This window comes from Balaenoptera borealis (assembly GCF_965194805.1).
Source record: "Balaenoptera borealis genome assembly, chromosome: 16".
Classification (NCBI taxonomy): Eukaryota; Metazoa; Chordata; class Mammalia; order Artiodactyla; family Balaenopteridae; genus Balaenoptera; species Balaenoptera borealis.
In genome coordinates, this window is record NC_138872.1 from 81,853,616 (window position 1) to 81,866,903 (window position 13,288).

The 13,288-nt window shown below is 49.8% G+C and overlaps 1 protein-coding gene and 1 long non-coding RNA gene across 2 annotated transcripts; both read left to right on the forward strand.

Annotated features, from left to right (window-relative positions):
* The first annotated feature begins 114 nt into the window (after nt 1-114).
* Nucleotides 115-4,007, forward strand: SPACDR (sperm acrosome developmental regulator). Its single transcript, XM_082361330.1, has 3 exons — nt 115-1,234; nt 1,498-1,824; nt 3,542-4,007. The coding sequence occupies exons 1-3, from the start codon at nt 1,181-1,183 to the stop codon at nt 3,773-3,775; spliced, it is 615 nt and encodes a 204-aa protein (XP_082217456.1). The 5' UTR covers nt 115-1,180; the 3' UTR covers nt 3,776-4,007.
* Nucleotides 4,008-4,144: 137 nt separating this feature from the next.
* On the forward strand, nt 4,145-5,244 carry LOC309613249. Its single transcript, XR_014235605.1, has 2 exons — nt 4,145-4,769; nt 5,055-5,244. It is a non-coding gene; the product is annotated as an uncharacterized lncRNA (long non-coding RNA).
* Nucleotides 5,245-13,288: the final 8,044 nt, after the last annotated feature.

Below are 13,288 nucleotides of genomic sequence, written 5' to 3' on the forward strand. Positions count from 1 at the left end.
CCAGATGCGGGACCTGCACCAACAGTTTCCACCTGTGGGAGAAAAACTTGAGGCTGTGGGCTCCCCTGGAGATCTTGTCCAGACTGTGGAGGTTTAATGTGGCTCAGAGTGGAGATGCGGAAGGAAAAGGGAGCCAGCGGCCGGGGTCCTGGGAAGGGGCAGGAGAGGCAAGGCGTTGGGGGGGGGGGGCGGGGGGCGTCGGCCCACGTGCTGGTGGGGGACAGGAGAACAATGGAGCCTTTGGTGATTGTGCAGGATCCACCCCCAGCTTCCCAGCGTGTCTCCTCTGTGGGCTGGATCCGGGTGGCTGCTTGGGGGTGGGGCGGGGGGCCCTGAATGGGCCCCTTGTCTCAACGCTGGGTGTGGGCCAGGCTCCCCGGGCACACGGTGCCCTCGCCAGGCCTGGCCGGCCTCCGTGGCCTCCACCCCCAGCTGGCTGAGGATGGGGCCCCGTGGGTGAGCAGGCCCCTCCCTGACAGCCTCGGCTCCGGCCTAGCCGGAAGAGGCAGGTAGGGAGACGGACCCCATCTAGTGGGGAAGCGGGGAAAGCAGCAGCCTCCACTTCAGGAGAACCCCGGGCCGACTAGGGGGGACCTGCTGAGAGTGGGATCTTGGAGGCAGACCTGGTTTGGACTCCCCGCCCTGTGGCTCCCTAGATTTATGACTTGGGCAGGTTCTTTGGTTTTTCTGAATCGCAGCTTCCTCCGGGGTAAAATGGTACTGACAATAATACCTACCTGAAGGGCAACTGGGAGGGTTACATGACGTCAGACATGGGAAATGCCCGAGGAGTACCAGGCGCTCAATAAATGTTAGTTTTCCTTCCTTGGATTGGGGGGAAGGAGGGCCAAGGGCGCAGGGATTGGCTCCGGGGATCCTGGAAGGGTCTCGGGGGTTGGGGTCGGGGCCAGGCAGGCTCTCACAATGGGCTAGAACCCTCCCTCCCTCTGGGTTCTCATCCACTTTGACTCCTCTCCCTGTCCCAGGGAGGGGAGGAAGGGCCTAGGATGAGTCACTGGGGGGATCTTTCCTCCTGGATTCTCTATTTCTTTCTTCACCGCTGCGCTAGAGGCTCCCCAGAGACCCCTGAGGTGGCGGCCACTGGCCTGCAGCCTGTCCTCCTCCCCACTGAACTAAATGCTGGTTCTGCCCCCTACTTGGGGCTTGTGTATCAGGAGAAATGGCTGTGGTCATGAGGTTCTTCCGATGGATTTGGCGCAAGATTAGTCGCTGGGTGAGTTTCAGAGATCGCCCCTTCCTCTTGTCCTGCTGGGGTGGGAGGTGCTGGTCAATGACCTCTAGGTCACAGAAACCCACACTTCCTCACCTGGCCTCCCTCCTCTCCTGGCCACCTGTGGCCAAACAAGACGGAGAGGGAGGTGGTGAGGGACAGGACAGCTGGGGAGGAGGCCCTTCTCTGGGCCTTCCCTTCTCCTGACTGTTGTCTCTTGCTCTGCCCCTCTCTTCTGTCTCTCCTCTCCCTGTCTCGGTTCTTAGGTTTTCTTCTGGAAACACAAAGCTAAGTCAACCATCGTAGGACGCACTGACTCCAAGAAAAATGAGTTGAAGGTGGAGAAGACTTCCAAGGTGTCTGAGACTTTCAAGTTGGTTGAGTCCCCCAAGGAGGCTAAGGTCTCCAAGATGGATGTGTCCTCCAAGGTGGCTGGCCCCTGCGTGTTGGCCAAGACCACCGCGGACAGGGCTGCGGTGGAGGCGGGCCATGGGCAGAGATCGCTGTTGCAGCTGCCCCGGACTGCCATCAAATCTGTCTCCACGCTCATGGTCTCCGTCCTGCAGTCTGGCTGGCAGATGTGCAGCTGGAAGGTCAGCACCTTGTCCCCCTCCTATCCCCCATGACTCTTTCACGCTGGTGGGAATGTAAAATGGTGTGGCCACTCTGGAAAAACAGTGTGGTCAGTTCTTCTAAAACTAAACATGCAATTATCGTATGGCCCAGTGATTGTACTCCTGGGCATTTATCCCAGATAAATGAAATTTTATGTTCACACAAAAATCTGTACGTGAATATTCATAGCAGCTTTATTCATAAGAGCCCAAACCAACCCAAATGTCCTTCAGTAGGTGAGTGGTTAAACTGTGATATATCATGGAATGATACTGCTCAGCCATAAAAAGGAACAAACTATTGATATATGCAACAACTTGGATGGATCTCAAGGGAATTATGCTGCGTGGAAGCAACCAATCCCAAAAGGTTATATATCGTATGATTCCATTTATACTATATACCATTCCAGAAATAACTAAATTAGAGAAGTGGGGATCCAATTAGTGGTTTAGTGGTTGCCAGGGGCTGCACATGGAGGGAGAGACGGGGGAGGTGGGTTGGTTATAAAAGGGCAACATGAGGAATCCTTGTGATAATGGAAATCTCCTGTATCTTGACTATGGTAGTTGGATACATGAACCTGCACATATCATGTAAAATTGGGAAGAATTCAACACACACACACGAATACAAGAAAAACTGGAGAAATATGAATAAATTCAGATCAGTGGATTGTATTGATGTCAATATTCTATGATACTACTAGAGTTTTGAAAGATTTTACTATAGGGGGAAAATAGGTAAAGAGTATAAAGACTCTATTATTTCTCACAAGTGCATGTGAACCTGCAATTATCTCAGTCAAAATTTTAATTTAAAAAGGGAAGTGTCTAGATCACTACCAAGTCAATTTATTTTGGTTTTGAATTAGGTATTACTGCATTAATAATAATTTTTGAAAGTTCACCTGGGGAATTCCTTGGTGGTCCAGTGGTTAGGACTTGGCGCTCTCACTGCCGAGGCCCAGGTTCACTCCCTGGTCGGGGAACTGATATCCCACAAGCCGTGCGGTGTGGTCAAAAATAAAATAAAATAAAATAAAATATTCTGGGCAGGGGGAGAGGCATCAGGTAGAACAAGTTAATGGATTGGAGTGATATTTAAGAGGTAGAATTGTTGTCCCAAGTGGTTGATTGCATGATGGTGAGGGGCGAGGGAGAGACAGACGTGAAAACAGGCTGGAGCCATTCACTGGAAGGAGAGCCGACTTAGGGGAGAAAGTAATGACTTTCGGGCGTTGGGACAGGATGAGTTGAAGTGTTAAGAGGGACATCTGCAGGGAGACGTCTAGGAGGCAGTGGGATATACAGGCCTGGAGGTCAGGCGAGAGCTTTGGGTTGGAGACAGAGTTGAGGGTGTCATTCTGGCCTTCATTTTAATGCACTCTCCATGGAACCCTAGTGGGGACTCAAAGGTGGGTCGGACATGGTCCCTGTCTTCCAGGAGCTTGCATGCTGGTATTGAAAACAGATGAGTCCGCAGAACAAATAGTGCATAAAATGTGGTATGACAGGGTGAACACAAGAGTAGAGACAGCCCGAGAAGGCTTCCTGGAGGAGGCATTGCCCAAGCTGAGGCTTGACAGAGCAGGTGGAATTAGACAAGCCTTTGCCGTTTATCTGCAGGTGGTTCCGCCAGTGGTTTCCCCCTAGACCAAGCTGTTCATCTGTGCTCATCTTCTCTCTTTCACAGTCATCTGTGAGTTCTACCTCAGTCACCTCCCAAATGAAGACCGGGTCCCCTTTGGAGTCGAGAGGGACTGAGATACTGCAGGAAGTGTACCTGGTGCTGTGGGCCATTCGGAAACAACTGCGGCAGCTGGCCCGCAGGCAGGAGAGGCGGCGACGGCGCCACGTCCGGGCCCACACCTGTCCCCAGCCTGACCCAGTTCAGGGCTTGAAACAGGATTCCCCGAGTCCCCTCTAGGGGGGAACCCCACATCCTCAGAAAGCCCCCACCTCACTCTTAGGTAAGGTTGATAGGAGAGGTTAGGGCAGCAGGCCAGGAGTTGTGGGTGAGGAGAAGTTTTCATACCGTCACCTCTCATCGGGACCCCAAGGCCTGGCCTGGGGTCCCACGTACTCCCCTTCATTCCTTTTATTCGATTTGTAAAAAATTATCAAAATGTTGGGAAATAAATATCAGATATTTCTGAGTAGAGGTAGAGTGTATTTGTGGATGGCCCGAGGCACTGAGGGGAACTTGGGTGGGATAGGGAGGGGCACCTGGGGCGCCGGCCCAAATATGTGTGGGAGTAACGGGGCGGGGGGGAGGGTGGCGGGCAGGCCCCCACACACTTTTAGGGGCCGAATTGCCTTTGGCAACTGTGCCGGGCCAGTAACGGTAGTCTCATCGGCACCGGTTCCTTGAGGACATGCTGGGTACCAGGTGCTGAGCCCGGGCTACCGCTGGAAATCCTACAAGACAGACTATTGCAGATGTTACGGGACTTGTCCAGGGCCCTCCGGAGAACGAGACCTCGCTGGAAATTCCGCCTCCGTAGCCGGTCCACTGCCCTGCCTCTCTGGCGCTCTTGGGCCCGGCCACGACGAGGGTCAGGGTCCCTCAATTGGCGGACGCGGACACGCATCAGGCTCTGTGGGCCCCGCCCCTGCCGAGGGCGGCCGAAAACTACATCTCCCAGGGTTCCCGGCGGTGAGGCTGGGCCGCGGGGTGCAGAGGGCCCGGACCGGGGGCCGGAAGGGTCGCGGTCGGAAAGCGCGGGAGGGTGTCGGCCTGGCGCCGCGGGAGCAGCGGCGGGAGACCGTGGCGATCTGGTGCGAGGTTGGGGGGCGGGGGCAACACGAGGAGAGACCGTGGAGCCTCAAGTCCCCTCTCCGCCTTAGCCTGCTCTCTTGCCGGGCCACGCGAGGGCGCAGAGGTGGCTCCCCAAGGAAAAGCAGGGATATTTCACGAGACGGTAAAATTCGGGGATGTCAGAATTCACAGGGCTTGGAGGTGGGGGAAGGTGCAAGGGTTGGCAGCCGCGCCCGAGCCTAGGGGGCAGCAGAGGCCCTGGGAGCGGGGGAGGGACGGCTGTGCTACTGGGTCTTGCTCACCGAGAAGTTAGGTGTGAGCAGGAGGCGGTGGGCGTGAGCAAAGCTGGGAGCCGATGAGGAGCAGCAGGGATGGTTTGCTGGAAGTGCCCAGTTCACTAGAAAAGTCAGCAAACTCTCCTCCTGGCCCCCAACCCCACCCCCCGCAGCTCTGGCAAAGTTGGACACCATTGCTGGGAATTTGAGTGGCTTTTCCCAGAAGTCCGGAGCAGCCCCCGGCTGCCCTGCCGGATGCCCTACAGCTCTGCTACCCTGAACCTGTTAGCTGTGCACCGCACCCCAACATTTACAGCCCTCGTAATACCACCCACCACTTATTAAACACCTACTGTGACTATTTTTATGTCTTGTTCTAAGTACTGTAATTCTCACAGTGGCTTTATGATGAAGTATTATCACTTCCATTTTTTAGAGAGGAAAACTGAGGGACAGAAAGGTCATGTTTAAGGTCGTGCAGTTTTCATTCATCCAACGAATGTCTAGCTCACACAGGACATGTTACATACATGTTACATAGCAGGTATTCAATATATGAATGTGGTGGCTTCTCCAGGAATCAGTTCTGAGGTTAGCCTGAAGCCAGTCAGGCCCTCAAAACATTCTAATACACAGTGGCTCAATTCTGGGGCTTTCAATCACCAATTATTCACCACATCTCCATTGTGTGCCAGGAACTGTTCTGGGGCCGAACAGGCCATGGTGGGTCTGTCCCAGGAAGCCTGGAGGATTAATGGGTCCCAGGGTTTTGGAGTAGTGCCTCACTGTCTAAGGTCCAGAATCAGCCCCTCCAAATCCTTAGATATGCTCCTTTTCCTATTGGGGACCTAATAGGAAATTTCAGTGAGAGGAGGGTAGGAAGGCTGGGTGCCACTGAGGGTCACTAGTAAATAACCTTGCAAGTAGCTACAGGCCCAGGAGCCAATGGGCTTGAGGCTGTGGGCTTGTGGGAAGGAATACACCTCCCATTTTTCTCTGGCTTCTTCAGCGTCTTTAGGATGTAAGGGGAGGAAAGGAAGAAGGTGAGTTCAGCCAGCAGCCAGGGGAGCTGCTGGCACCTCCCACCGTCTCTCCCTCCCCAGACGTGATGGAGTCCTGTCTGGGCTTGGCCAGGCGGGGGCAGGAAACTCATAAACTCATGGGAGAGAAAGGGACGGGACGGAAGGGGAAAGTCCATAGAACTTGCTTTTCCTAGATGTCCCAGTGCACCCAGGCAGCCTCCTTCCTCCCCATCCCACGTAATCTAGTCCAGAGCCCTGGAGAAGGCCCGTGTTGGGACGTGAGGACGAAATTCCCAACTGGGGGGAAAGCATATAGGATCTCCTGGGGTGGAGATTTGTGTGGGGGGTGGGATTCTTACCCACCCAGCCCTTTCCTGGTAGAGAGCAGTGGGGGACAGTGTGACCCCTGGGGAAATCTTCCTCCTGATGAGTCTTTTTTTTTTTTTTTGGCCGCGTTGGGTCTTCGTTGCTGCATGCGGGCTTTCTCTAGTTGCAGAGAGCGGGGACCACTCTTCGTCGCGGTGCGCGGGCTTCTCATTGTGGTGGCTTTTCTTGTTACGGAGCATGGGCTCTAGGCGTGAGGATTTCAGTAGTTGTGGCATGCAGGCTCAGTAGTTGTGCCACATGGGCTTAGTTGCTCCATGGCATGTGGGAAATTCCTGGACCAGGGCTCGAACCTGTGTCCTCTGCAGTGGCAGATGGATTCTTAACCACTGCGCCACCAGGGAAGTCCCCTGATGAGAGTCTTGAGCAAAAATCCCACCTTGGCCAAAAAAAAAAGAAAAAGAGAAAAAAGAAAAAAAAGGGACTTCCCTGCTGGTCCAGTGGTTAAGAATCCGAGTTTCCATTGCTGGGGGTGCAGAACTGCTGGTTGGGGAACTAAGATCCCGCATGCCACGTGGCACAGCCAAAAGAAAAAAAAAATCTCGCCTTGGCAGCTCAGTGCTTTATGTCCACCTAGAGGGGTGGGATAGGGAGGGTGGGAGGGAGACGCAAGAGGGAGGAGATATGGGGATACATGTATATGTATAGCTGATTCACTTTGTTATACAGCAGAAACTAACACACCATTGTAAAGCAATTATACTCCAATAAAGATGTTAATTAAAAAAAAAAAAGCTCGCCTTGGACACCTTGCCCTCCTGTCCCCATCAGACCCCAAGCACTTCCCCTCCCCCAAGGCTGCTGGACTCCATGAGGCAGAGGTGGTAGGGGTATAGGTGGGCCCAGCTGGGACCAGGGGTCTTGATTTTCAAATCCCACTCATCCTAATGGGGTCGGGGGCCCTGGAAGTGTGGGGAGCAAAGGAGAGTGCTGGTCCCAGATGCCCCTGCTCTATTCTCAGTCCTGCCTCATCTCCCCTCCACCCCTTCATCATCAGATTTCCTGAAAATGTCAGATCTCTTCTTTTTCCCTGGGATCCCCCTACAATCTATTCATCACACAGCAAAACATGTCACTGCCTTGCTTAAACCTTCCAATGGCTTTCCATCGCCCTTGGAAAAAAAACCCAAACTGTCCCCTTTGTTTTAAATGCCCTTCTCTCAGATCTTGTCATGGTGGGCTCCTTGCCCCTCTGGGTTCTGTACAGACGTCGCTATGTCTTCGTGGACTCTTTCCCTGACCACTGGACCTACAGATTGGGAGAGAGCCACTGTCAAGGTCATCCTCTATCTCTCACCATGCTTTTATTTTTTCATAGTGCTTAACAGTATCTGAAATTATCCTATTGATTTGTTTACCAGTATACTTGGGTGGCAGCAGTGGAATGCAGTAGTTAAGAGCATGGGAAGTGGTTTAAGTGAACACTTCCTTGATGTGTAATCTTGGGTAAATTGGTTAACCTCTCTGAGCCTCGGTTTCCTCGTTTGTGAAGTGGGGCATGGTAGTAGTACCGGTGTCATAGGTCTGTCATGAGGGTCAGGGAGATGACGACTGGCACACCATAAGGGCTCAATAAATGTTATGTGCTATTATGATGCTAATGCTTATGATCTATGGTTTATGATTATTATCTCCGTGGCCTAAAAGAGTGCTGAATGAACCAGAAAGTAAACCTTCACCTAGTGTGTGGCAAGCACTTTCCAAACAGCTCTCTGGTGGAGGGAACACCAGTTTTGGAAGTGACAAAGCATGCCATGTGCCGTGAGTAACAGGAAGAGTACTTGAGAGAGAGTCAGGAGATCCTGGTCCTGGTCTCAGTATTGCTGCCACTTTGCTGTGGGACTCTGGTGAATCCCTCTCCTTCTTTGGGCCTCAAGCTCTTCAGATAAAATGATGGGTTGAAACGGCTGGTTGATCTGTCCCCAGCCAGCTTCCAGGGGGTTCCAGTCGGGTCCTGTGCTCCCTTTATCCACTGCATGCTTTTCAGGGTTGGGGACACATGGTGCCTCTAGCTCCCTCAGCTCTGCTTGCTAACAGTTCAAAGCTGCCACAGAGAGAGTTGACCCAGGGTAAAATATTCTTGGTTTAAGCCTTTGAACCCAGAGACAAAGTCCCAGCCCTGGACACCAGATCATCTTTCTACCCCTGTCCTTCCCTCCCCTTCAGCCTCATCCACGTTCGTATTTGAGCCCTGGGGGAGGAGAGCCAGTCCTGAGCCCCACTGTGGGCTGGGGCAAAGGCATGAAGGTCTTGGCCTCAGACACGCTGGAAGTACACACATGGATGTGCCTGTGTGTACTTGTGGGTCTCTGTAGTTATATTTTAACTTGTTCCTGTTTTCCTCTCAGGAGTGGCAGGACCGATTAATTAGAGGAAAAGGTTGTAGGATGGCAGGGCTGGCATTCTCTACCCTCTACCTAAGGGAAGATGTCACCTGTCAAATGAGATGTTAGTCTCTAGGACTGTTGTAGGGCTAGCTTCCTTTGTCTACCCCCTCCCCCCAAAACAGGCACATGGTCCCCCAGGACTTGAGGGAGGAGGGGGATGAGAGGGGAGCACCTTTGGGATTCAGAGGGCTGGAGCTCTTCCAAGGGGCCAAGAGGGCTGCAGGCCTGGGAGCAGGTGTTTCTGGTGGTGGCCTCATGCTGAGTCCTTTGTCCCCTGGGTCATTGCTGCCCAATTTGCCAGCGCTGTCTACTCCTTACTGGAGCTGCCTATCTGCTCACTGGGTCAGTCTGGGGGGACAGGGTAGACCGGCTGGTAAGGCCTCCAAGGGAGGGGCTCTTTTCTTCCCTTCTCTGTCCTCTTTGTTTCAAAAGCTGAGCCTACCTGCCCCACACCTGTCTCCCAGCTCACCTGAGATGCTGTGTCTGTCTCCCTGCTAAAGCTGAGGCCTGGCCTTCCGCCAGTCTCCCTTTCCCTCAGTCCCTCCTGGAGCAGGTGGCTGCAGAGGGGCAGGGTTTGGAAGGCGGGGATTGGTCTTTTTGTGTTGAAGGAGGGGTCTGTGCCGTGTGTAATGAGGTGTGACGTGGGCTGGGCTTGCCCAAGCTGGGGCAGATGGGACCCTTAAGAAGGTTGGTTCCCAGGGTGCAGGGAGGTCTGCACCACCCTTCTCGGGATTTCTCTCCTCTAAGTTTAAGACCCAGTTGTTTTTCTTTTACCGTTTATATGCTCGGACAATTTTTCTAGTCTTTTCTAGAGACCCACAGAGTTTAAGAGTTTGCATTCTGGAGCCAGACTGCTGGGTTTTGAATCCTGGCTCTACCACTTACTAGCTCTGTGGCCTTGGGCAAGGTGCTTAACCTCTCTGTGCCTTAGTCACATCACCTATAAAATGGAGATGATATGGGAATGATGTGAGAATTTAATGAATGAATGCATCGAAAAAACTTAGAACAGTACTTGCTACGTATTATGTGCTGTATACATGTTTGGTTTTGTTATTATTTCTTTGTCTAGAAACTCTTTAAATGTGAGAGGCATCGGCCCTTTATGATACGAGTTGCAAATATTTTAACACAGTCCTCTGTTTTTTAACTTTTATTTAGAAGCAACGTGGATTCATATGCAATCGTCAAAAATAATAGAGCTCTTGTATACCCTTCATCCAGATGTTACTCAGTGGTAACATCTTGCATAACTACAGTACAATAGCACCACCAGGAAACTGACATTAATGCACTCCACTGACCTTATTCAGATTGCACCCATTTTACATGTACTTATTTGTGTATGTGTGTGTGTGTATTTAGTTCCATGTAATTTTATGACATGTAGATTCCTGTGACCACCGCCACCACAGTCAAGATACAGAACAGTTCCATCAAAGGGATATCTTGTGCTGCCCTCTTATATCCTTAGCCATATCTTTCCCTCTCCCCTCCCTCACCTTTGGCAACTACTAACCTGTTCTCCCTCTGTATAATTTTGTCATTTCAAGTATATAATATAAATGGAATCCTGTAGTACATAGCCTTTTGGGATTGGCTTTTTTTCATGCAACATAATTCCCTTGAGATTCATCCAAGTTGTGCATGTATCAATAACACGTTCTTTTTTATTGCTGACTAGTATTCCATGGTATAGTTGTTCCACAGTTTGTTTGACCAGCCATTGAAAGACATTTGGGTTTTTCCAGTTGGGAGCTCTTCCAAATAAAGCTTCTACGAACATTTGTATGGAGATTTTTGTGTAAGTTTTCATTTCATGCACAAGAGTGCAATTGCTGGGTCACAAGTTAAGTGCATGTTTCATTTTTTTAGAAACTGCCAGGCACTTCCCTGGTGGTGCAGTGGTTAAGAATCTGCCTGCCAATGCAGGGGACATGGGTTCGAGCCCTGGCCGGGGAAGATCCCACATGCCGCGGAGCAACTAAGCATGTGTGCCACAACTGCTGAGCCTGCGCTCTAGAGCCCACGAGCCACAACTACTGAACCCGCGTGCCACAACTACTGAAGCCCGCGTGCCTAGAGCCTGTGCTCCGCAACAAGGGAAGCCATCACAATGAGAAGCCTGCTCACCACAACTAGAGAAAGCCTGCACACAGCAACGAAGACCCAACGCAGCCAAAAATAAATAAATACATTTATAAAAAAGAAAAAAAAGAAACTGCCATACTCTTTTCCAGAGTGGCTGTTTCATTTTACATTCCCATCAGCAATGTGTGAGTAATCCAGTTACTCCACATCCTTACCAGCATTTGCTCTTATCGCTATTTTTAATTTTAGCCATTCTGACAGGTGTGTAGTAATATCTCATTCTGGTTTTAATTTTCATTTTCCTAGTGGTTAATGCTGTTGAACATCTTTTCATTTATGTTCAAATAATTGCCATCCGTTTAGCCTCTTTTTTTTTTTTTTTGGCTGTGGCACGCAGCATGCAGGATCTTAGTTCCCCGACCAGGGATTGAACCTGTGCCCCCTGCAGTGGAAGCGTGGAGTCTTAACCACTGGACTGCCAGGCAAGTCCCCATATAGCCTCTTTAGTGAAATGTCTGTTCATGTGTTTTGCCCATTTTCTAATTGGATTGTTTGTTTGTTTTTTACAGTTTTGAGAGTTTACAAAAATATTCTTTATATATATAGGTACTTTGTTGGAGATGTTGTTTGCAAATATATTCTTCCAGTCTGTAGCTGCCATTTCATCCTCTTAGCAGGGTCTTTCACAAAGTAAAAAATTTTAATTTTGATGAGGTCCAATTTATCAAGTTTTCCTTTTATGGACTGTGCCTTTGGTATCAAGTCTAAGAACTCTTCCCCTAGGTCTAGGTTCTGAAGATTTTCATCTATTTTTTTCCCTATATTTTATAGTTTTGTATTGAAGTCTATGATACATTTTGAGTTAATTTTTGTATAAGGTGTGAGGTTTAGGGGAAAGTTCATTTTTTTGCTTATGGATGTGCAACTGCTCCAGCACCATTTTTTGAAAAGGTCATCCTTTCTCCACTGAATTCCTTTCACCCCTTTGTCAAAAATCAGTTGGATCTAATTCTGAGTTCTCTATTCTGTTCCATTGATCTATATGTCTGTCCCTTGCCAATACCCCACTGCCTTGATTACTGAAGTAAGCCCTAACACTGGGTAGAGTGATTTCTCCCACTTTATTCATTTTAGCTGTTATTTTATTTTTCAAATATACAATACAGTATTATTAACTATAGGCACCATGCTGTACATTATATCCCAAGGACTTATTTTATAACTTGAAGTTTGTGCCTTTGGACCCCCTTCACTCAGTTTGCCCACCCCCTACCCCTCTGCCTCTGGCAACCACCAATCTGTTCTCTGTATCTATGAGTTTGGTGTTTTTCTTTTTTAATTCTACATATAGGTGAGATCATACAGTATTTGTCTTTCTCTGTCTGACATTTCACTTAGCATAATGCCCTCAAGGTCCATCCATGTTGTTGCAAATGTCAGGATTTCCTTCTTTTTTATGACTGAATAATATATACACATATTCATTATCCATTCATCCATCAATGGACACACTTCGGTTGCTTCCATGTCTTGGCTATTGTAAATAATGCTGCAATTTATTTATTTATTTATTTATATTTATTTATTTTTGGCTGCATTGGATCTTCATTGCTGCACACGGACTTTCTCTAGTTGCAGCGAGCGGGGGCTACTTTTCTTGTGGTGCACAGGCTTCTCATGGCGGTGGCTTCCCTAGTTGCCGAGCACGGGCTCTAGGCGCGTGGCCTCAGTAGTTGTGGCTCGCGGACTCTAGAGCACAGGCTCAGTAGTTGTGGCACACGGGCTTAGTTGCTCTGCGGCATGTGGGATCTTCCCGGACCAGGGCTTGAACCCGTGTCCCCTGCACTGGCAGGCGGATTCTTAACCACTGCGCCACCAGGGAAGCCCAGTGTTTTTATATCTTTTGGACAAATCTCCAGAAGTGGGATTGTTGGATCATATGGTAGTTCTATTTTTTAATTTTTTTTTAAATTTTTTATTTTTGGCCACGCCACGATGCTTGTGGGATCTTAGTTTCCTGACCAGGGATCGAATCCAGGCCCACGGCAGTGAAAGCACCAAGTCTTAACCACTGGACTACCAGGGAATTCTCTGGTAGATCTATTTTTAATTTTTTGAGGAACCTCTCTACTCTTTTCTATAGTGGCTGCACCAATTTGCATTCTCATCAGTGCACAAGGGTTCCGTTTTCTCCATGTCCTTGCCAACACTTGTTATTTCTTGTCTTTTTGATGATAGCCATTCCAACAGGGGTGAGGTTATTTTACATTATTTTATTTTATTTTTTTACCACGCAGATATATTTTTGAAAATTTTTATGGGGTTAGATAGAGATTTCTGTGTAACTTGGAGTGTGTCATCTCTCCACTTAAGATCTTTTCAGGGCATCCTGTAGCATTTAGGATGAAATCCAAACTCCTTGCCTCAGCGCCTGGCTGTGGCCCCTGTCCACCTGCCTGGCCTCATCTCTCCAGGTGTCCCTTTGCAGTCACTTCTGCTGTGCCTGGCTAGTCTCAGTTCATT

Excerpts from the sequence above, each read along its gene's own strand:
- SPACDR (XM_082361330.1), top strand. The coding sequence starts at position 1,181 with ATGGCTGTGGTCATGAGGTTCTTCCGATGGATTTGGCGCAAGATTAGT. Across the intron at positions 1,235-1,497 it reads GGCGCAAGATTAGTCGCTGG|GTTTTCTTCTGGAAACACAA; the intron begins GTGAGTTTCAGA and ends CTCGGTTCTTAG. Across the intron at positions 1,825-3,541 it reads GGCAGATGTGCAGCTGGAAG|TCATCTGTGAGTTCTACCTC; the intron begins GTCAGCACCTTG and ends TCTCTTTCACAG.